This window comes from Lolium rigidum, chromosome 3 (assembly GCF_022539505.1).
Source record: "Lolium rigidum isolate FL_2022 chromosome 3, APGP_CSIRO_Lrig_0.1, whole genome shotgun sequence".
Lineage (NCBI taxonomy): Eukaryota > Viridiplantae > Streptophyta > Magnoliopsida > Poales > Poaceae > Lolium > Lolium rigidum.
The window spans coordinates 55,170,980-55,192,567 of NC_061510.1; the positions used below are offsets into that span (position 1 = coordinate 55,170,980).

General features: G+C 45.1%; 3 protein-coding genes across 3 annotated transcripts; 1 reads left to right on the plus strand and 2 right to left on the minus strand.

Moving 5' to 3' along the window:
• Positions 1-216: 216 nt before the first annotated feature.
• LOC124696145 (homeobox-leucine zipper protein HOX12-like) lies at positions 217-1,375 on the plus strand. The gene is made up of 3 exons (XM_047228916.1): positions 217-324; positions 447-781; positions 911-1,375. Exons 1-3 carry the CDS (start codon positions 234-236, stop codon positions 1,187-1,189), a joined length of 705 nt encoding a protein of 234 aa, XP_047084872.1. The 5' UTR covers positions 217-233; the 3' UTR covers positions 1,190-1,375.
• Positions 1,376-3,972: 2,597 nt separating this feature from the next.
• Positions 3,973-9,798, minus strand: LOC124696144 (deSI-like protein At4g17486). Its single transcript, XM_047228915.1, has 4 exons — positions 9,723-9,798; positions 6,538-6,755; positions 5,161-5,448; positions 3,973-4,440 (listed from the first exon to the last, which is right to left on the minus strand). Exons 2-4 carry the CDS (start codon positions 6,749-6,751, stop codon positions 4,199-4,201), a joined length of 744 nt encoding a protein of 247 aa, XP_047084871.1. The 5' UTR covers positions 6,752-6,755; positions 9,723-9,798; the 3' UTR covers positions 3,973-4,198.
• Positions 9,799-15,725: 5,927 nt separating this feature from the next.
• LOC124701626 (serine--tRNA ligase-like) lies at positions 15,726-20,499 on the minus strand. The gene is made up of 10 exons (XM_047233718.1): positions 20,324-20,499; positions 20,168-20,238; positions 19,909-20,070; positions 19,442-19,547; positions 18,135-18,328; positions 16,892-16,995; positions 16,626-16,809; positions 16,348-16,527; positions 16,030-16,248; positions 15,726-15,945 (listed from the first exon to the last, which is right to left on the minus strand). Exons 1-10 carry the CDS (start codon positions 20,454-20,456, stop codon positions 15,931-15,933), a joined length of 1,368 nt encoding a protein of 455 aa, XP_047089674.1. The 5' UTR covers positions 20,457-20,499; the 3' UTR covers positions 15,726-15,930.
• Positions 20,500-21,588: the final 1,089 nt, after the last annotated feature.

Genomic DNA, 21,588 nt, shown 5'->3' on the forward strand with positions numbered 1-21,588 from the left:
CCTCACCTCAGCTCCCTCTATAAATTCCCCGCCCAAGCTCGGAGCTCACAGACTCGGCCACCGGTCACTGGACAGCACAGCAGATTGCTAGCTAGCTAGATAGCGCCCGACTCTCTCAAAATATCCAAGCTCCAAAGCCCAAAGCATCTCGATCGGAGCATATCAAATTCTGAAGCAACACACACGATCAAGATCAGGTACCCACAAGCTAGTGTTCTCGTGCCTGCTTGAAGATGAACCTCGTGGACGAAGACATGCTGCTGTTCCCTTCCTTCTCCTTCCCGGATCAGAGTTCCCCGGCCGACGCCGCCACACCATGCTCCGGTAAGTTTGGTAATCCTCCCTCTGATGACTGAGTTAGCTACCGCACTATGTACGGTGTCTGTGCTATGTATAGCTCTTTGTGGGTGCAAGACCTCGACTCATCACCGCAATGCGTTGTGCAGGTGGTGAGCAGAAGAAGGCCGGCCGGCAGCGGCGGAGGCGGAAGGCGAGGCAGTCGGCGTCGGCAGGCGATGGCGACGACGCGGCGGCGAAGAAGCGGAAGCTGAGCGACGAGCAGGCGCAGTTCCTGGAGATGAGCTTCAGGAAGGAACGGAAGCTGGAGACGCCGCGCAAGCTGAAGCTCGCCGCCGAGCTTGGCCTCGACACCAAGCAGGTGGCCGTGTGGTTCCAGAACCGTCGCGCCCGCTACAAGAGCAAGCTCATCGAGGAGGAGTTCTCCAAGCTGCGCGCCGCCCACGACTCCGTCGTCGTCCACAACTGCCACCTCGAGGCCGAGGTACACACACTGCAACAACCTTAGACTCTGTCTGTACTCACACCATGCAGTCATGCAGATGCAGTATTATGTCAGAAACTCTTGGCTGTTAGCTAGATGTGCTAACATGTATGCGTGTATGGTGTGCAGCTGTTGAGGCTCCAGGCGAGGCTAGCGGAGGCGGAGGAGGAGAAGAGCAAGTTCATGGCTGCGGCGGCGACAAGTGGGTGCGGCGGCGGTGTGAACAGCCCGAGCTCGTCGTCGTTCTCGACGGTGACGCACACCCCGGCGGCGATGGTTGGGCAGTTCGGGATGGAGGAGGTGGAGGCCGACCTGACATACATGAGCGAGTACGACTACAACAACTACATGATGGACTTGGCGGCGGGCGGCTACTTCGGAGGAGTCTACGACCAATTCTGCAGCTGATTTAACTTGGGTGGAGGGATAGCACGCCAACAGTTCGAGTAGTTTCATTACTATGATGATCAATGTTAATTAATTAATCAACGGTAAATTGCAGGGTAATTACGTATGCAAGTAGCAGTAGTACTAGCAACTCAGAATTCAGACGTAGTATTGGTGGTAGCAGAGAATTCACAAGTAGTATTGGTGGTAGTATAAGAGTACGTATGTGCTAAGCTATGTACATTATATGAATTGGTAATCTTTGTATGTACTATGTCTGGATTATCATGCAAGCGATTATGATTGACTGAACCAATTGATATACATTGGTGCCTTTTGTCACCTTCCTACTTCCATTTTTGAAGAATGTCTGGGGGTTTTCTTTGGCCCAGCAGCAGGCTGGGCTGCATCGCAGTGCTGGGCCTCATCACATCACACACATGATAATGTCCCATTATTCGTTCATCGTCAGGTGCTGCTTTTAATCTAGCACAGCCGCACTGATGTTGAGCATCAGCTAGCAGCAGGAGCTGGTTGGTGCGTACAAGTGTACAGCTCTCCTAAGTGGCGGCATAATAGTATCCTACGACTAGACGTCGGACGTGTCGACCTGACATAAAAACTGCGGCCATTATCCACAGCTAATGATTGCATTGGCGAACCTGTCGTCACCTTAAAAGCCTTGCTTCCGCGGAGATAAGCCCGCTGCAAAAGACGACCTGAATGATCGATCAAAAGTATTCTCGTATATCTGGACACCGTTTAAGTGTGTAGATACATGCGTATCTAGATAGAACTAAGCTAAAAAAAAAAATTGCAACAAGGCAAAAGGTTTACCTTTTCTGTTAATTATGGAGACGTTTTTAAGATTTTGCAAGGTCAAGCTTGACCAAAAGGTCAATCGAAAAAAAGAAATAAGCCTAATCTCGCAGCATTTCATTACTGAATGCTTTTGCCCTCGCAAAACTTTACATAGCCACCTCTTCTTTAACTTTTGCAACAAGCATGTTCGCGGTGGATACGCTATTTCGGAAGATGCGTGCATTCCGTTCCTTCCAAATTTCTCAAGATATCAACATTGCAAACAAAGCCATGTCCATCGTTCATTGCCTATGTTTGCGGATCTCCTCGATCCATTACTCTTTGACGGAACGGCTAGTATGCCAAATATTTGGACTAACATAATGGAGCCCAAGCCAGTTATTCACGATCACACATGGGATGGTGAACTGGCATTTGAAAAGAATGTGGGAGGCGGATTCTCGTACTCGGGTTGCAAAGCTTGCACCTTTCACAATTTTGCCACCATCTCTTTTCAAACATATCCGTCGTCCAAACTCTATCTTGGATGACATACCAAGCAAATTTGCAAATAAGGGGAGCACACGGTCCCCAAACTAAGGATGGCATGAAAGATTTTGGATGACCCAAAGAATTGTGTGTTGTATGTTAACTTCGACGAGTAGCATCCACAATTGGTGAGCTTCCAAGAGACGGAATCTGGAGTATCAGGGTTCATTTGCACCGAATGAAGCATTTTTCATAGGTTGGCAAATTGCATGGCGAGTCAATTAATTTGGAACAGAGGGAATACTAACATGTGCGTTTTTTTTCCTTGACGAGCTACCGTCACACGGCACACGAATCGAACAAAGCCTAATCCATCAATCCTCCGTCATCCGCCGGGATGGACAGGGACGTTCGCATATGCCCGTCGTCGCACGAACACCACGAGCGAGCAAAACAAAAAACGCACAGTCGGGAACCATCGTCGTCCTCCTCGACCTCGAACCCGGCCGTCGCCATCGCCGGCTTTACGGCACCTGCTGCCGTGCCCGTGGCCTAATCGTCGGTGTGGGGGACGCGCGCTGGACGCAGGTCACGGAGTACGCCAAAGATGGGGCCTTTGCTGCTTTGCTTAGTCCTGGAGGCATAGGAGGAGAATTCTTATCCAGGACGATGATGAGATGCCTCCCCCCTGGAGCTGTACGAACTCGATGAGATTGGAACAGAAGCATCGGAGAACTTTCAGCGCCCGCAAACTGTCACCCTCCGTGGCGTACGAACGACAGAATTATGCGCTCAATCAGTTACTCCTATCGTTTGTTGAGATGCACATCCATCCCAGTGTAGCTGCTACCTTTACTGCTGACTGACCTGAGAACTTGCACATGCTTTTAGTTTAGAGCTGATTGTGTGTAGGCCTTTACTGCTTACTGACCTGAGAACTTGCACATACCTTAACTGCTCAAGTGAGAACTGGGCAACTGGCATGTGCTTTTGGAGATGGCTAACTGCACGACCTGCAGAAATCATCACATCTAAACTACAATTCAGCATGGCCATAGCAGCGGATCAAGTGTAGCTTGCCGGTTTACTGCTGAATGGAGCACTGAACTGTGCTTTACAGTACACTGCAGAAATCACAATGATATTTTACAGCATGGACGAGTAGGGATGAAAATGCAGCCAAAAGTTTCCGAGTTTTATGTGGAAACATGGAAATGGAATGAAAATACGAAAATGGAAACAGAATTTTGCAAAACAGAAACTTTTTGGCAGAAACGGAAACGAAACAGCATATTCGATCCGTATCTGTTTTCGACAATATCTGCTTCTATTTTTTTCTGATATTTCTGTGTTCATTTTTGTTTTCGCCAAAAAAAATATGAAAACAAATGTGACACCACTCAGTTTTGTCCATTTCCGCCTCTAGAAACAAGGCACAAGGAAGACATTAGGCATGATGAGACTTCCACAGCTTAAAGAATAGAGGATTAATATACAGATCCATTCTGTCCAGTCTATCACAAGTACACGAGTGGGTGGGAATCGAGCTGAATCCACACACCCAAATGAGATCTGTAGCAACACTTTGTCACCGGGATTACATGATACAACAACAACATCAGGAAGCGCTAGGCTGATACCGACGAAAAAAATTAACTGGCAGCCATGACAGCACATGGCAGTACCATCAAGATACGCCGCGGCCCGAATTAGCCAACTTGGTACCAAAAGTTACGCTGGCTACCTATTCCTCAGCGACCCGGTGCTGGACTTCTTCGATGAACAGCTCGGAAGGGGCTCTTTCACGGGCGAGGGAGGGAAAGGGGAGGACGACGGGAGCTGTTTCTGGCTGGAGATTGAGGAGAAGCAGCTCAATGGGTTCCGCAGTCGCCGTTTCTCCGAATCTTCGGGTTGGCTATTAGGGTCGTGGCCGACTGGGGAGATCTTGAGTGACTCCGGGAGAAGGCAGTTGCAAATGGCACCTGTAGACATACATGACACAAATGAATTCCCAGTTCATAACAACAACAGCAACAATAAAAATGTTTGGATTTAAGGGGAACAAAACCAAAGCATTGTGATTTTACTACAAGTGATTGTTTGTACGACACCAAATTGCGAGTGCGGAGATTCGAACCTGGGAGCGGGGATGCATCAGCCCATCCCAACCACCGGGCTAAGCCTCGGTTCACCCCAGTTCATAGCAAGAAACGTCACAAAAATAACGAAATGCTATGAAAAGCGGAAACTATAGTCTACATATACAAGAATCTGATTTCTTTTACAACTCTAAATGCATGGACCATGGTCTCAAGCTACAAAGTCAGAGTTTTCATACTGCCTGAAAGTTGGCGAGCTGAATGAAATGCCTATTTACTTATTTAGCACATGACTCAGCTCAAGTTCTTTCTAATCAGTCAAGTCTCAAGTCCCATTGCTGTGAAGACTGATGAATTGCACTAGCAGGTGATGTGACCGCAAAAGTACAACTTTATGCGACAATTCGGTAAGCTACAATTCGGGAAACTAAAGTGGAAACGGAATTCAGTGAGCAAGAATGACAGGCAGTAACTATGAGAGTGCTCAGTGCATTCTGACTATGCACATTAAGCTGCAACCATCATTATCAAAACAACCTTTAGCTTTACCGAACTATTAAACAACTAATAATAAGCACCATCACTTGCATAAAGGTACGGTACCTATTCTGGCGAGCCGATTCACCCACTTGGGAATTTTGCTGCCGGTCAACTTGTAACACATATCTTTGCAGAAGTGGTTGCAGTTCTTCATGATAAGATGGTAAGTATCTCCATTGTAGTTTACTGACTGCAGCTCCATGAACTGCCTAACTTGGATAGGATCCAAGCACGTTGTACCAAGAAATATCGATCGCCTAAATCTGAAACCAGGGCATTGACGAGGTTCTACCTCAAATACCCCACTCGTGGGATAATCATGTGCTCCAAATGCATATTCGACCCCATGAACTGCACATGTAAAAGAAAGGCAATCAGAATACATCCTTATTCAGATCACTTCTGAACTTTCGTTCCAAAACAATTACCCAATTTAATTTGCATGAAGACAAGAAAGCAGAAGAGGCAGATAAAGTCTCTTTGTTTTCATCTGGACTCAAATACCATGTCTCACTTAATTTCCTTTTCCATCTTTGCACAAGCAGATGCAAATGGAGGACTAAGCTGAAGCTTACAAAAGCTATAAGGAGAGTCCTAAACATCCATCTTCTTGTGCAGCAGACTAGCAGAAGTAAATATTTACCCGAATAGCATGTCCTATAAACACTGGACCCAAGATATCATCCTTATTGTATGTCTATGAGATGCATTTATATCCATGTAGATCTCCAAAAACATTTGTTTGGTCACCTTTCTAAAACTACCCATTTCAGATAGAAGGATAGAAGTTTAAGTCATAATGTCATATTAAAAGGCCGATGAACGTCAAGAGATATTAAGATATTTCTTCCATTTCATAATATTTGAATAGTAAGGCCAACATAGGCAATCATCACTGTTTGTCTCTAGAATTTAATAATCAGGAGGTGTACGTGCATGTGGTAATATGATCTTGTTACATCAGTGGCAGCATGAATGAGTACATGATATAGCTTATATACGCTATGCAATAATATGTACTAGCTGAAATGACCAAAGCATTGCATGCTAATTTCTATGATATTGAATACGACCAAGAAATCTCGATGACTAGAAGTACTTTTATTACCCAGAATCCCGCTATGCCGACATGGGTCATTCAGGTAGGGGCGTTTGGTTTTACCTAGTGCATACTTGAGTAATTAAGTAACAACTAGATTGGAGAAAGTAAGGTATGTAAGTGGTTCCTTATTGATGATTTATGTTAGCTATGATGAGCCAGATAACTTGAAATGATCTGAACAGTTCAGGTGAAATGGCCAGTAAATATATAGGACCAGTACAGATATATTTGACTATTAGATCTAAAAATTAGAAACAGAAATGCAATAACACATAAAATGAACCAGCGCGCAGGTTGTACAGTAACTAACAAAAGATGGTTATGGCAGAGAGAAGAACCTTCAATGCCGGAGTGAAATATACCAAGGCCTGCCCAATATATATAGCCGTTCATGGGTGTCAAATCATACACATTAAGATAAACCGGAGTATCAGTTGGCGATTGACCGGATGCCTGAACCTTGGGAAACAAAAAGAACCGCATGGCGGATTTCCTGCTCAACTGCAGAGGCACAAGGGACTTCCATCCAGGCCGCTTTGTCCTTAGTTTCATATTCCTTCAAATGGTTAAATCAGATTATCAATATATGAAGGATCAAGTTTAGGAATGAAAACAATTAAGCTAGCTATCTAATCACAACGTGAGCATTAGATTTAGCTGCACGGTATGAATGTAAGATTTCTGGACTACTTGAAAATGCTAAGAGTTCTTAGTATGTACCCATAGAACAGATTTGAGTAGCCCACTCCTAGGCCCTTGGGCATGTACTATTTTGATATTTGTAAAATTCAGTTAGGAGGAACAATGTCACCGCAGCAATACTCCTACGGCTAGTAAGGTAATACTGCAGTTGTCATTATGATGTCAAAACATTTATCAAGCCGTACTGCAATTCTCAGAGGAGAGCTCAGAGAACTAAAATTACTTTCGTGAAGTTCCTCGTGCTGATAATTGTAGAGATTGCAAATTTGAAATCGAGTCTTAGTGACTGCACGCACCGATGCATTTAAGAAGCTCCATCTTAAAGATATAAGACTATACAGCAAGCGAACAGATGGGAAATCACTCCCACCTAATGTACTAGCTCTACCGTCTATCAAAGATTGATTTTTTTTAGATTTTGTCAGTGAAAATGTGTACCATGTACTTTTTTTTAAAATGGAGGCAAAAGCTTTGCCTCATATCATTAACTAAGAAGAGCATTGCCCAGTTTATTAGGCGAAAACCGGGCAAAAACCATCACAACTACCCTCGCCAGCTGTCAAGAAACGAATGTTTTGAGGGCACACCCGGCCAACCTAGCTACCAACACAACACCAAAACAAGGTCGATCGTCAAGGTTGCCCACCGATGTCATTGTCATCACTCCTCCACGAGCCAGCAACTCCGACTTCATCAAACAACGACCACCTGAGAGGTCCTCACCGTGGCGCCCTCGTGAAGCCCACGTTGGTCCATGCTAAACAGTCGACCCTTCGCGCAGAAAACTGGCAGCTCCGGAGAAGATGTGCAGGACCCGTGCCGACGAAGAGTCGACCACACTTTGTTGGCGACTATGCCGCATAATTCTTCAAGCTATACTTGCAACAATTACTTCTGAGCAAACACACAACAGCAACAAAAAATCAACAATGCACCAACCAGGTCGGTACAAACTTGGGTTTATGTGCCGCTCTGCTCCATTACTGGGAGGTAGGAACTCGGGCTTTCAGGCACAGTACTGTGATACAGCACCCAAACTTCAACAACTGCTTGAGTACAAGTAAACAAACTGAAACCTGACTGCTGTTGTGAAAACAACTTCTGGTGGTACCAGAATGAATTAACCCCTTGACTAAACGGTGATACTGGCTCCAACTGCACGGTAATGGACAATGTTGACATGAAACTGCAGTTGCCATTCCGGTGTAGTCGAGTCTTACTGCACATTTCAGAGAATTGCACAACCAGCTTCGGTTTGGACTTCTTGAGCTTGCTACTTCCACTAGCTCAAACATTCTAACCCCGAGTCCTATAACTCAAAGCAGCCATGCTTTCTAAAGATTGTAAGTTCGTAACCGAGTCTAACTAACTGCACGCACCCATGCATTAAAGAAGCTCCAATTTAAAGATATAAGACTATACGGTAAGCGAACAGATGGGAACTGTTTCTCACCCTCCCACCCAATGTACTAACTCTACCCTCTATTAAAGATTGATTTTTCCACATTTTGTTGGTGACAATGTGTACCCTGTACTAAAGATAAGAGTCCTCTGCACTTTGTTGGCGACTATGCCGCATAATTCCTCAAGCTATACTTGCAACAATTACTTTTGGGCAAACACACAACAGCAACAATAAAATTCAACTACGCACCAACGAGGTGAGTACCAACTTGGGCTTATGTGCTGCTCTGCTCCATTACTGGGAAGTAGGAACTCAGGCTTTCAGCTCAGGCACAGTACTGTAATACAGCGCCCAAACTTCAACAACTGTTTTAGTACAAGTAAACAAACTGAAACTGGACAGCTCCTGTGAAATCATCATCTGGCGGTACCAGAATGAACTAACGCCCCTACTTTTAATAAAAGACATGGCTGTGTGCATCTATTGATGCAGAGGCCGGAGCAATGCTCCCATATCGAGAAAAAAACTAATTTCAACGGCAATACTCGCTCCAACCGAGGGGGAACGAATGATGTTGACATGAATCGTAATACGGCGATGTAATCGAGTCTCACTGCACATTTCAGAGAACTGCACGGCCAGCTTCGGTTTGAACTTCCTCAGGCTGCTACCTCCACTAGCTCAAACAATCTACCCTACTACTGACTGTCTCAAAGCAACCATGCTTTTAGGAAGCTCTAATTGGGCTTGTAAGAGACAAGAGAGCCGGTAGATCAGATCTGTTTCTCAAACTCCCACCCAACGTACTGGACCAAGCTCTATGCTCTACCAAAGATTGATTCGTGTACACTCTTTCCATGACAATGCCGCGCGATATTCGTCAATCTGCACTTGAAAGTTGAAACATTTACTTCTAAAGAAGCACGACGTGCAGCAGGAGGAAAGGAAAGAAGATCGCTCTCGCTCATTTCAGCAATGCACCAGCCAGGTAGGTACTGAGTCGGCTTTCATGTACCATTACTGGGGATGTGGAAACTCGTGAGGCCTCCAGGGACGGTTACATCACCCAGACTCTAACAACTGTTTTTGGTACCTGCACTGCTGCTGCGAAAGCAACGCCTGGGAGTAGCTAGCAAACTGGACTGAACGCCCGAGAGAAACAACGGGTGACGCCGTCCGACAGCTTTGCTGGCTCCGACTGAGGGGGGGAAGCAGACGAACGATGTCGGCATGAAAAGAAATGACCAGCCTAATTCATCCCCTCAGTCGGAGCCACCCGCCTTGTTTCCACCGAATCAGCAACCGCGAGATGCGACGGCGAAACAGCCCAAGGAACCCAAGAAAGGCACGGAGGCGCAGATCCAGGGCAAGATCTCGCGGCATTGGGGGAGCAAGAAAGCAAAGCTTGTTACTTACCGCGGGAACGGGGGCCGGCCGGAGGGCGACGGCTACGAGGGAGGCCAATGGCGGGTCCCTGGGCGAGACGGCGCAGCTGCCCGCGAGCAGGCAGGGCTCGGGAGGGAAGGTATCCGAGGAGGGAGATCGATTCCTGGAGCTGGGTGGTGGTGGTGGAGTAGCGCTGGCTGGCTGGTTGGGCTCGGCTCTCGTGATGGCTGGGGAAAGGCACCGAGGAACAGGGGCCCTCCCGTTGGGGCAAGGGCGTCTTTGTAATTTTTCGGCTTGTCTTCTTTTTCCGTTTCTTTTTTGAAAGCTCTGCCTTTTATTCGTAGTTTCGTACATTGAATAACTGGAGCGTGATAGTAGACAGGCACAGTCTCATAGACAGACGGCCGGTCGCCGTGGAGAGCTGCGCTCTGGCCAGGTTTCAGGGGAGGAAAAGAACAAGTTGAGATAAAGGGCCAGAATCTCAGCACTGCAGTTTTTGAAATCAGAATCTCCATCGAAAAGTTTGGTTTCATATTGGTCAAGTTTGATAGCGATTGTTTCTTTTTCTCAGTTCATCGCCATTTGGACTTGTGTGGCTGATGCAATGTTGGGGAAAACAGTCTGGGATCCATTTCAGAAAACAAAAGAAAAAACCTCTTGAATCTTTGGCTAATTGGTGCCATGTGGAAGTTAATAATTGTGAGATAGCTCCTGAATCACATGAATGATGTCGCTTCTTTAGATGGATTAAATTTACATACTCCATCCATCCATAAGTAAATATTTTAAATTTGTCAAAATCTGGATGTGTTATGAACGGTGGTAGTATACATAAACGTGGCGGAGCTGCTGTACAAGTATTGGGTTCAAGTGAACCCAATAAAATACATGTATCCTTCACTAATCTAATCTCTTCCATTGCTTACTAGTGAATAATTACACTATAAAATAAAGACTGAACCCAGTGGATTTATTCCCTAGCTTCGCCACATACTCATATAGTGGGCGGTCTCTTTAAGCCAATTTACAAGAAAAGTTAGGCCCTCTTTGATTCACAAGATTAAACAAAATGCGGAACATAGGAAACCGAGGATTTAAGTGGCACGTCCTCTTGAATCCTACAATAAAATTTGAGAACTATTGAAAGTTAGATCGAAAAGGCATTTCGCATCACAAGAAAAGCAAGGAATTTAAGTTTTCTCCAAAAGAGAGTGCAAGTGAATCCTTCACGAATCCTATGAAATTTCTTTGAAGCAAAGGAGACCTTAGAATTAAATAAATATAATAGTGTGTAAAGTCAATGGAATGGATGCTAGGCTTTCATTAAGTCAACGTGTAGGGTACGTGCTACGATTGAGAGGACGATATTTGCTTAATCATCCATGTTATCTACAGTTGACAATAGAAGTATACAATGTAGTGTCTTCTAGTATTGTCTCTAACAATTAAATGTATGTATACCCTTTAAAATCATGTGATGATTCACATTTAACTACATAATATGTGACTAAGTGATGACATATATATATATACCACCTAGTACAATGTAGAAAATTCGAATTAAACATTTTAAAGTTTCAAAAAATCTGAAAGAAAAATCTTGATGTAGCCAACGATGTACTCTACCACTATGCAAAATCTCACAATAAAATACGTTATATTCAAGGCTACAGAAAAATGAAAAATTATGACAAATGTTGGAGGTACTTTCACTTTTTAGATCCACATATTTGTAAATTTGGCACGGCCCAAAATACTAAGTCTTTCTTATTGCTTTTTTTCCAATGGTATAATACATCAGTGTCTACCTCTAGAATTTTTATTTGTATTCTTTTGAAACTGTGAAAAACCATTTTCAATTTCTTGAAAAAAACGGGTTCCATGTAGCCCAAGCCCCAAATGCCAGACTCGTAGAAGATACTTGGTGTTAAAAAAATTGTCTTCCACTTGAGCCATTAACCTATGTGTGGCTTCGTTAAGAACCCGTGTTCTCAGCCTAGGCACCGGACCAAGAGCTAGTTGATGTGACACATTTGTAAAAGCCTTCCTGATATCCATTTGAAAAAAGTGAGGTGCTTCTGGAACAGGAACATAATCATTAGAATGAGGTTGGTAGTTAATGTGCTTAGAAGTTAGAACATTCCATTATTGAGAAGGGTTCTGAAATTATTAGAGCAAGAACAATAGCAAAGTTAGCTGCCGGCTACATACCTCAAGCCACGTCACTTATAGCCATTCTAAATAAGCATTTGTACAATAGATGGGCTATTAAGTTGGCTTTGTAAAATATTTAAAGGTTTCATTCATGCATGGCAGAGGTCGCATGCAAGACACAAGAAGCTTGCCTTTAATGCATCTAGTCAGTCCTAGCGTCTGCTCCCGGCTGCATGTGAGCTACAATTTCTTGTTTCGTGTGCTAGCGCCGGCGATACATGGAGCGCCCGCTCCTTTCTCTCACATCACTTCTCTCACTTCCACCTAGGATTTTGCTGAGCTGGATTTGCTTGTAGCCTGCTGAGTAGGATCTATTGTACTTGCTCTTACAGGGAAACACATGCTCCATAAACGTAGGCACCAAATCATTTCACGAAAATCCCATGTGAACGAACGACGAATGGTCATTATTGGATTTGCGAACATGGGCAGCTTCTATTCTGAAGTCCCTCCGGAGATGAAGCTTTTTTTTGGAAGGTTAACTGCACTCCTTTTACAAGATCTCTTTTTCATGAACTTGTGCCTGACAACCAGCCACTTTTCATTCATTTGCTCGTAAAGAAGACGACGTTGGCGCAACTAACCGACCATTCTTCCTTGTCATGATTGTAGGATCACATTTTTAAATCCTATGCATACACTTTCTATCCCTAATCTTGGGTCGGGTGTTATAGCCCGCGTGATTAAGGATAATGCCCGATAATGCATCCCTGAACAGCCTGATGGAGGCTGCTAAGTACCATTTACTGGACCTTCAGATGGTCCCGTCCTCCCAATCGTCGATACATAAATTTTCGGTGATGGTCCCTCTGCGCCTGGGTAACCACTTGAATCCTTGATGATTCGTGACCAATCCTACCTTGTACGCCTCTGATGTGTACTAGTACTATGTTGTTGTAGTAGAGACACGGCAATGGGCAAGGTCGTTACTCGTTAGTTAGTTGCCGGACAGTTTGGGTTCACCTACAGTCTAGGACGGCCTAAGAGCATCTCAAGTCGCGTCCCCCAAAGGGATTTGGGGCGCGTCGGACGAAAAATGCGTTCCAGCCGCGTCCCCCAAAGCCTTTTTTTGTCCGGCGCGCCCTTATACGGTGTCCAGCGCCCCGAGCCCGTCCCCGTCACACAGGGAAGCTCCGGGGACGCCGAACACAACGAAAAGCGAGGCGGGCTCCCACATGTCGGCGACTATTTGCATAAACCGTTGGTTCGCGCCTCTTTTCTCGTCGCTCCTTCCTTCCCGCGCCTCCCACCCCACCGCCGCTGGATTTCCCGGCCGTTTGGGCGTCGATCTCTGCTGAGAGTCGGCACCGTTGTCGCGGCTGGGGCTCCCGCCGGTCGTGCTGCCGCCACCGCGTCGCCAGCGCTTCCCAGAACGCGCCGTCAAATCCGCCCCGCCTCCGCGCACAGAAGGTGCTCGACGACTTGCCGTGTAGGCGCGATTGGCCGCCGTTTGTTGCGTCGTCCGCCTCGGCGCAATTTTAACCATTGATTTTGCTTTAGCCATGGACAGCGACGATGAGATGGTTGCCCCGCTCGCCGGAGGACGAGCAAGCGTTCGACGACGACCTGCGGGAGCATTTGCCGATCATCGCGTCCCTCCAGGACATGCTTGACGCCGAGGCGGAGAAGAGGAAGAGGCCGCGCCGCGGAGGATCAATGCCGGGAAGAAGGAAGTCGAAGCCCCGAGCGGAGGATGGAGGGGCATGCCATGTTGCACAACGACTACTTCGCCGACGATGCAACACGAGCCGACAATTTTCGGCGCCGTACAGGATGAGCAAGGGGCTGTTCATGAATATCCTCCACGGCGTTCGAGAGTTCGACCCCTACTTCAAGCTCAAGCTCGACGCCGTAGGCGTTCTCGGGTTCTCGTCGATTCGAAGTGCACCGCCGCCATGAGGATGCTTGCATACGGAACACCCGCCGATACACAGGACGACTACCTTCGCATGAGTGAGTCTACCGCCATTGAGTGCATGTACAAGTTTTGCCGAGCCGTGGTGGGAAAGTTTGGCAAATACTACTTGAGAGGACCAACCGAGGAAGAGATCGCAAGGATCATGGCACAAAATGCCGCGGAGGATTTCCCGGAATGCTTGGAAGCATCGATTGCATGCACCGGGCATGGAAGAACTGCCCGTTTGCTTGGCAAGGTATATACAAAGGCCGTCATGGATATTGCAGAGTGTGGTGCTTGAAGTCGTGGCAGATTATGACCTGTGGATTTGACATTCTTTCTTTGGCATGGCGGGATCACACAATGACATCAACGTGTTGCGACGGTCTCCGGTGTTCAACAGACTAGTGGAAGGGAATGCTCCACCATGCAACTATGAGATCAATGACCACCAATATACCAAAGACTATTATCTAGCCTATGGTATATATATCTAAAATGGGCAACTTTTGTCCAAACAATCTCGAATCCATCAGATCAGAAGAATTCTCACATTGCTACGCGATAGGAGGCTTGCATGTAGCATGTCGAGCGGGCATTTGATGTGCTTCAAGCTCAATTTGCCATTGTCCGGCACTTGCTCTAAGCTGGTCTCACGACCAAATGTGGGAGGTGATGCGAGCTTGTGTGATCATGCACAACATGATCATCGAGGATGACCGCAAGAATCATGTTAGGTCACATGTTGGTCCCTATGAGTGTCAAGGCCCTCTCGCGGAGGTTGATCATGAGTTGCCTGCAGATTTTGATGATTTTCTCGCCATGCACGCAGAGATCCGTGACAGCAATGTGCATGAGCAACTTCAAGCTGATCTCGTTGAGTATTTGTGGCGGATCAAAGGAAATACCGTGGCACCTTGATGTAGCATCTAGCCCTATTTATTATATTTGATTACTTGTTTTATTGTTTGTTGTAATTTAATTTGAAAACAATCCTCGCAAACATTTTTATTCATATGCTACATTTGATATAAATGGTTTATGTGTTAAAAAATTATTTTAAATGTTTGGGGGCGGCGTTTGGGGGACGCGGCTGGGGAGCGACGTCCCCCAAACGCGGCACGAACAAACCACGTCCCCCAAACGCTCGATCCGGCGCGCTTTGGGGGACGGTTTGGGGAACGCGGCTGGAGATGCTCTAAAGGTTCAAAAACGTTGTGGGATTTGTCACCTTGATCGGCAGTAAGCTTGAACTGCCCTGTCCATTTTGATGGGAAGTTATACACACCAGCACGCGCTTCATTCAAAATTTCAAATGTAACCGGGCAGAAGCACATGCTATCCTGCTGTGAAGCCTGGTGTTTGAAGGCTACTATCCAAATACGTCTAAGGCTGGTCGGAATAAATTCAAGGGCTACAGTAACATAGAGCAGTGAAAGTCTGGAGCATGGAGAAGCAGAGTAACCTGGCATACTCAGTAGTACGTAGTTCAGAAGCAATGCTCGAAATTTGAGACTATGTTCCAGTTCAAGAGCCAATGCAAAAAGACAGAGATCGAACTCGAGATAACTGTTGTCTGTGTCATCACCATCACCCCTACCCATCGCCGCCTTTAATTGGCTCACCGCAGCCTCGCTGGCAGGCATTGATTCACCGCTCAGGTCAAGGTGGAAGTGAATCCACACCTGGGTTTGAGGGCTGGACGCCTGGTGTGGTAATTTTAGCATTTTGATCCCTCTTATCCTACCAGTACCACTGCTATACTTTTCATGTACGAGTGAGATTTATACACATCACCCTGATAAGTGATAACCCCAACCATAACAAGCCACAACAACAGATAACTTAAGTTCTTGACATTTTACACTTCAATAGTAGAGGTAGAGGTCTCTAACAACAATTAATTAGTGCACCAAAAGTAATTAAAAGCAATACTAATGTAATATATTTTGTGGTAAGTTCAGTGCAAATATCCTGGATTCGCAATATTGTAACCACAACATTCAAAATGGGGTAACAAAACTTCAACATCATGGAGTTTCAGTTCATGCTACAAACGACCCACAGATTAATAAAAAGATGCTCTCATCCAATGCAAAATAAGTTTCAGTTCGCCCCTCTTACAGCTCAAGCTGCATTTGCCTGCCAGGAGAGGAAAAAATAATGCTCAGATGGTGGCTTTAGGTGTCATCTCAGGAAAATGGAAAAGCAGAGGGACAAACATACCTTAGGTTTAGACTTGGTTTTCGAGTCAGCAGCTTGTTTGCTGTCAAGAGGCCGCTTGAAAGGAAGGAAATCTATTCCACACATGAATGGTTGCAATGCCTTTGGAACTTCGACACCATCCTCCTTCTGATAGTTCTCCAGAATACAGCAAAGGGTCCTCTCAGTTGCAGTCAGCGTAGAATTCAACATGTGAACAAACTGCTTGGACTGCTCATCATTCTGCGATTTGAACATACACAAGTGGTGATAACTGATCAGACTTCGATCTACACTGTGCATAAGAGTGAGTTGTCTACCAGTATCAATTTGAAATCCTACCTTTTTCTGGCCATAGCCTATTCCAAGTCTCCTTGCCTGATAATCTGTGCAATTTGAACAGGACACCAATTCTCTGAAGGTTTTTGATGCAGGGAACCATGCTTCTAAATCGTACTTTTTAGCTGCAGCATCATTAAGAGCACCAGAGACAATCGAAACTACTTGATATGGTAGGCCAATCTGTAAGATGGACATTGTACAAATGTTTACACATGGCAGGAACACATAGTCAAGCATATAAACATGGTGTTAAGGTTTGCAGATCTTTGGATATGTACCTCCTGGTAAAAATCTTCTGAATTTTTTATCATCTGCTCATGCATTTCCCACGATTCATTGTCATTTGGAGTTGTGGCACAGAACTGTTCGATCTTTTCAAACTGGTGGACTCTGAAGATACCAGCTGTGTCTCTTCCATGTGAACCAGCTTCTTTTCGGAAGCAAGTGGAGAACCCAGCATATCTAAATGGGCAAAGTCAATTATCAGATTTACTAGTGCGTACCGACTAAAGACAACCTAGCGAAAGTTAGGTACTTTGCTCACCTAATCGGTAAATCAGCTGGATAAATTCGATCACCTAGATGGTAAGCACATAGCGGTTGCTCGGATGTGGCTATGAGATACTTATCCTCTCCATCACCTGTTACCTGCCAAATGCAACTAATGGTCATGAACATACTATTACATAAGTTGGATCAAATAATACTGTTCAAACGTCATTAGTTCAAATCAACACTGATCATCAGGAACCAGTGTACATAATCAGATATGATCAAGTGTTGCTTCAAATACTGAAATTGGAAGAATACTTAATCTGAAAACCATTACTGATCCGTCTAACAGAATGTTAATTTTAATAAAACTGGGTGATGCTTACTGCAAAGGTGTGAACATACGGCGGCTCAGTATGGAAACGGGTCGACCCAGACCTGGCCTTGGACCTGGCCCCTGTGGCCCTAGGGCCAATTTTAGAGGCCACGGGCCGACCCATATAATAATAGGCAGTGGCCCTGTTGACCCGTTGGGTATTTTGGGTCGATCCAAATTTATCTAAATTTTATCAGTGTAAGAATTCATAGTCCTAAACATACTAGATTGGCTGCTCCAAGTGCTATTTCTATGTATGTATATTGTGAAAATCAAAATACGGTACCAATAAAGATAATCAAAAAACGTATAATGCTAGGCAGTCAACAACGTCTACCATGAGTGTCTTTGTGCAAGCAACAAGTCGCCAAAAGAAATAATGTGTTCGCCGCAATTTATACATACTTGACTTAGCTAGCAGAATCAATCAATCTGCTTGTTTGCTGTTCTTTAAGTGCGCGTATTGCCGAAATAAATTGAGCCAGGAAGCCAGCTTTGCTGCGTTTCGCCAGAAAATACATGAGGGCGAGTTACACATAAGCAGGATCGGAGGCACCAACACCCGCACGACAGAGATCGGCGAGGACGGTCATTAGCATGTAGCTGCCGTGAGATACGATGTGGGCCAGCCTTGCTGACCCATCGGGCCACTCGGTGCCAGCCCTACTGACCCAAATTATATTTAAGGCCGACCCACCCGACCCATTGGCCTCGACATTTTGGGCCGGGTCAGCGACCTGGTGGGCCGACCTGCCCCGTTCCCATCCTGAACAACGGCAAACTGACAACAAGAGAGAATATGCCCATAAACCGAGAAAGTGTTGGAAAACATGGTCTAATATTTCAGTACACAAACAAATGAAAGTACAGTTGCTTAATAACATCACAGTAGGCAAGACGGGCACTTCTTTGGACTTACCTTGTAGAGCTCCTCATCAAATTGGGCCAACTGGGCACATTTTCCCATAATTTCCTTTCTCATGAAAAACGGAGTTTGCATTGGTGTGAAACCTCGTATTCTGAGGAATGTTAGCCCAAAGTTTATTAATGCCTGGTTCAGGAGGACACCATCGCCCTTCAAGAAGTAACCTCTTCCACCAGCAACATCGGCACCTGCAAACATTGAGTGGGCAGCTCTATCAATTATCAAGGAGGAAAAAAACAGAGGCAGCAAAGACTGTAGATCAAGAAAAAGCAGTACCCACTTGGATATATAAAAACAAACACAAGAGTATGAACAATTCACATTTTAAATAGGTGTATCTTTCCTCTGGCTCCCTTGCATTTTATACATGTTGATTTTTCAATGTAAGCAGCTTTCTTGAACTGCAAGCGAGATTTTTCTTATGACTAGCAAAATATCCTAGCGCTGCTATGGGTCTAAATCATGTGGCACATCAATCTCCATAAAATCGATGGAACATAAGTGAGTTTTTTTCTTATGAAGAGCAGTCTCTCAATATGGCAGCTTGCCCTACTGCATATCGACACTACTGTCTTTAAGTCTCAAACTCATATACCCAGGGTCAAAGACTTCGCAGGGCAACAAAATTCTTTCTGAATTGCTTAACTGCTGAAGTGCTGAGAGCTAATATAAGGTGGTACACAGATCATCGTCCTCAACTCCAATATCTATAGGAGTAAAGATTAAAGATAATAGAGCAAACAAGATCTGACCTACCACATTCTGAGAACAAAAGATTAATTGGATAATTGTTTGACCAACTTGCCAAGACAACGAACTCAGTAGCACTAGTTGAAATCAAAAATAGTTGGGGCTACAACAGTGCTAGTTGAAACCAGAGATTCCAGTCAAATACATAGAACACTACTCCTTATAGTCAAACTGTCTAACATAAGACATTTTGCCAAATCAGCTTTAAAGCAGAGCATGGACCAGCACTGTGTGCACAGACGATAGACCCGTAAAAAATTTAGCCGTGCTGATTATTAAAAATTAATCAAAGACAACCTATATTTGCAGGTAAGCTATTGCTAGTTTTCTATTCTCCTAATGTTCGGAACAAATGTTTGTTATGTTAGAGAGGCGGAACAAAATCACAGAAGGCCATTCTAGAATGCCAACCAGCACAGCAAATGAAACAATTTATCATGAGAAAAGTCGGTAGGTAAAGGAAAATGCATTTGAACTTTGAATCAAACTTGAATCAAGCATAATGAGAAAACAATATTTAGCCACAGAGGATTGTTTTCGAGCATATATACCCTTCTCCAAAGCAACAATGTCAAGCATTAAGCAAAGATCCACATGATTCTTCAAGTTCCCCTCTTGTCTCTTCTCTCCCCAAGTCCGCACAATAGCATTGTTTGCCTGTGAGAAGGAACTATTAGACCACTTGAGATGGCTTTGTATCAGCTCTGTGAAGAAGAGATCAACAACACGCTCTACATTTAGATTAACTGGACCTAGTCATCCAGAATAGACATACAAGCAAATTCAACCTAACTAATACATAATGCAGTGATGCTTCGGTACTAGTATGGTGTCCTGAGTTGCAGTAGAAACCCCGGCAGCAGAAACAGGAGAGTGGGAACTAGGCTAAAATGGAGCTAGCAGTTCCAAAAAGTTACTACAAGTACCCAATCTTTCACAAAGCTACCAATCAAACCAATAATATTCTCTTGGTTTATCTGTACAACCATGAAATGTAAGGTTTGCGCTTTCAACGCACCTCGTCGTCGCTGACGGGCACAGAGTCATGGACGATGTTGCCAATGGTGACGAGCTTGGCATCGAGGGTGGTCTTGGCCTCCTGCACCTCCGCCTCCTTGGCGGCCAGCCTGGTCTTGATCTCCTCCGTGCTCTGTATGAACTCCGCCGCATCGAGCTTTTTCTGCAAAGCGACATGCCCAGACGGTCGGTCAACATACCAATAATCCATAGCATCCCGAGGATACAAGACTAGGAGCAAATCGACGAGGCGAACTTACGGCCTTGAGCTTGCCGATCTCCTTGCTGGTCTTGTTGAGCTCCTGCCGGATCTTGTCGAGGTCGAACTGCGCTGCGGAGAGGATAATCGCGGGAGCGTCAGGGCCGCGGATCCGGGAAGGGTTGGGAGAGGGGAGAGGGGGGAGAGGAGGTCTTACTCTTGCGCCAGGCCTCGTCGAGGGCGATGACCTCGTCGACGAGCTCGACGGGCTTGCCGCGGCGGCGCTGCGAGTTGCGGACGAGCTCGGGGTCGCCGCCCCTGTCCGTGCGGAAGAGGTTGATGTCCAGCATCTTGGCGCGCGGCGGCGGATAGGGGTTGGGACGGCGGCGGCGGAGAGGAAAAAAGGGTTCTTGGGAGTGACGATGGAGGGAGGGAGCCTTTCTCTTGTTTTTTTTCGTTTGTTTAGGAGAGGAGGCGAGGGTTTTTATGTAAAAGTTGACGGGCGGGCTACGTTTTTTTTTTCACGAGGGAAACGGGAGGCCCAAGTAAGTGATGGATGACCAGTCCAGGCAAGGACAAGATTGCTCATTGAGCAAACCGATCTGTGCTCCCTATTTATCGTCCGCACGGTCTTGAAAAAAAAACATTATGGCCTGCACGCCTGCACGGGATGGAATGGAATGCGTCCGGTATTTTCCCCAGGTTTTTTTTTCTGCTTTCATTTTTTCTTTAAAAAGCTCAACATTTTTTTAAATTTGAACAATTTTAAAATTTATACTATTTTCAGATTTCAGTAATTTTAATATTTTACATTTAAAAATTTTGAACAATTTTCATATCTATATATTTTTAATATGAATGATTTTTTCCTTAAAACATAAACTTTTACAAGTATGAGTTCTGTTAAATCTGAATGTTTTCAAATCTACAAGTCTTTTCAAAGAAAAAATAAAATTAGAAATAAAATACTCCCTACGGTCCATGATAAGTATCAGAGCTTTATTTTAAATTTGAACTGAAGACCAGCTATTATGAATCGGAGGAGGCAAAAGAAAAAGAAAAAAATACAAAAGGTGTTACAGGGTCCGCCTAACAGGGGCGTGTGCACGAACAGAGCTAGTTTCGCTCCCACATGGGAGCGGTGAATAGGGGATCTGGTGCCGCAAGCCACATTGACAATGCATTGGGAGTGGCCCTACTTGACAATTAGGTCCAAACACACCTACTATGAATTATGAGTATTTACCTCATGAAAATAAATACTCACCAAATATTGGTTGTGAAATGATGTTTTCTCCCCTTACATATACCAGACTCCATGTTCACCGGACTATAAACAACAAGATTCATGGTTCATCTCGGCATTTCATTCCATGCATGCCCATTGGATTATATAGCAAAGTTCCTCTTTCACTCTAGTTTATGTGTATTTCGTGTGCTAACGCTTTAGTTCATCTGTTAGTACCACTAGCTTATTAATAA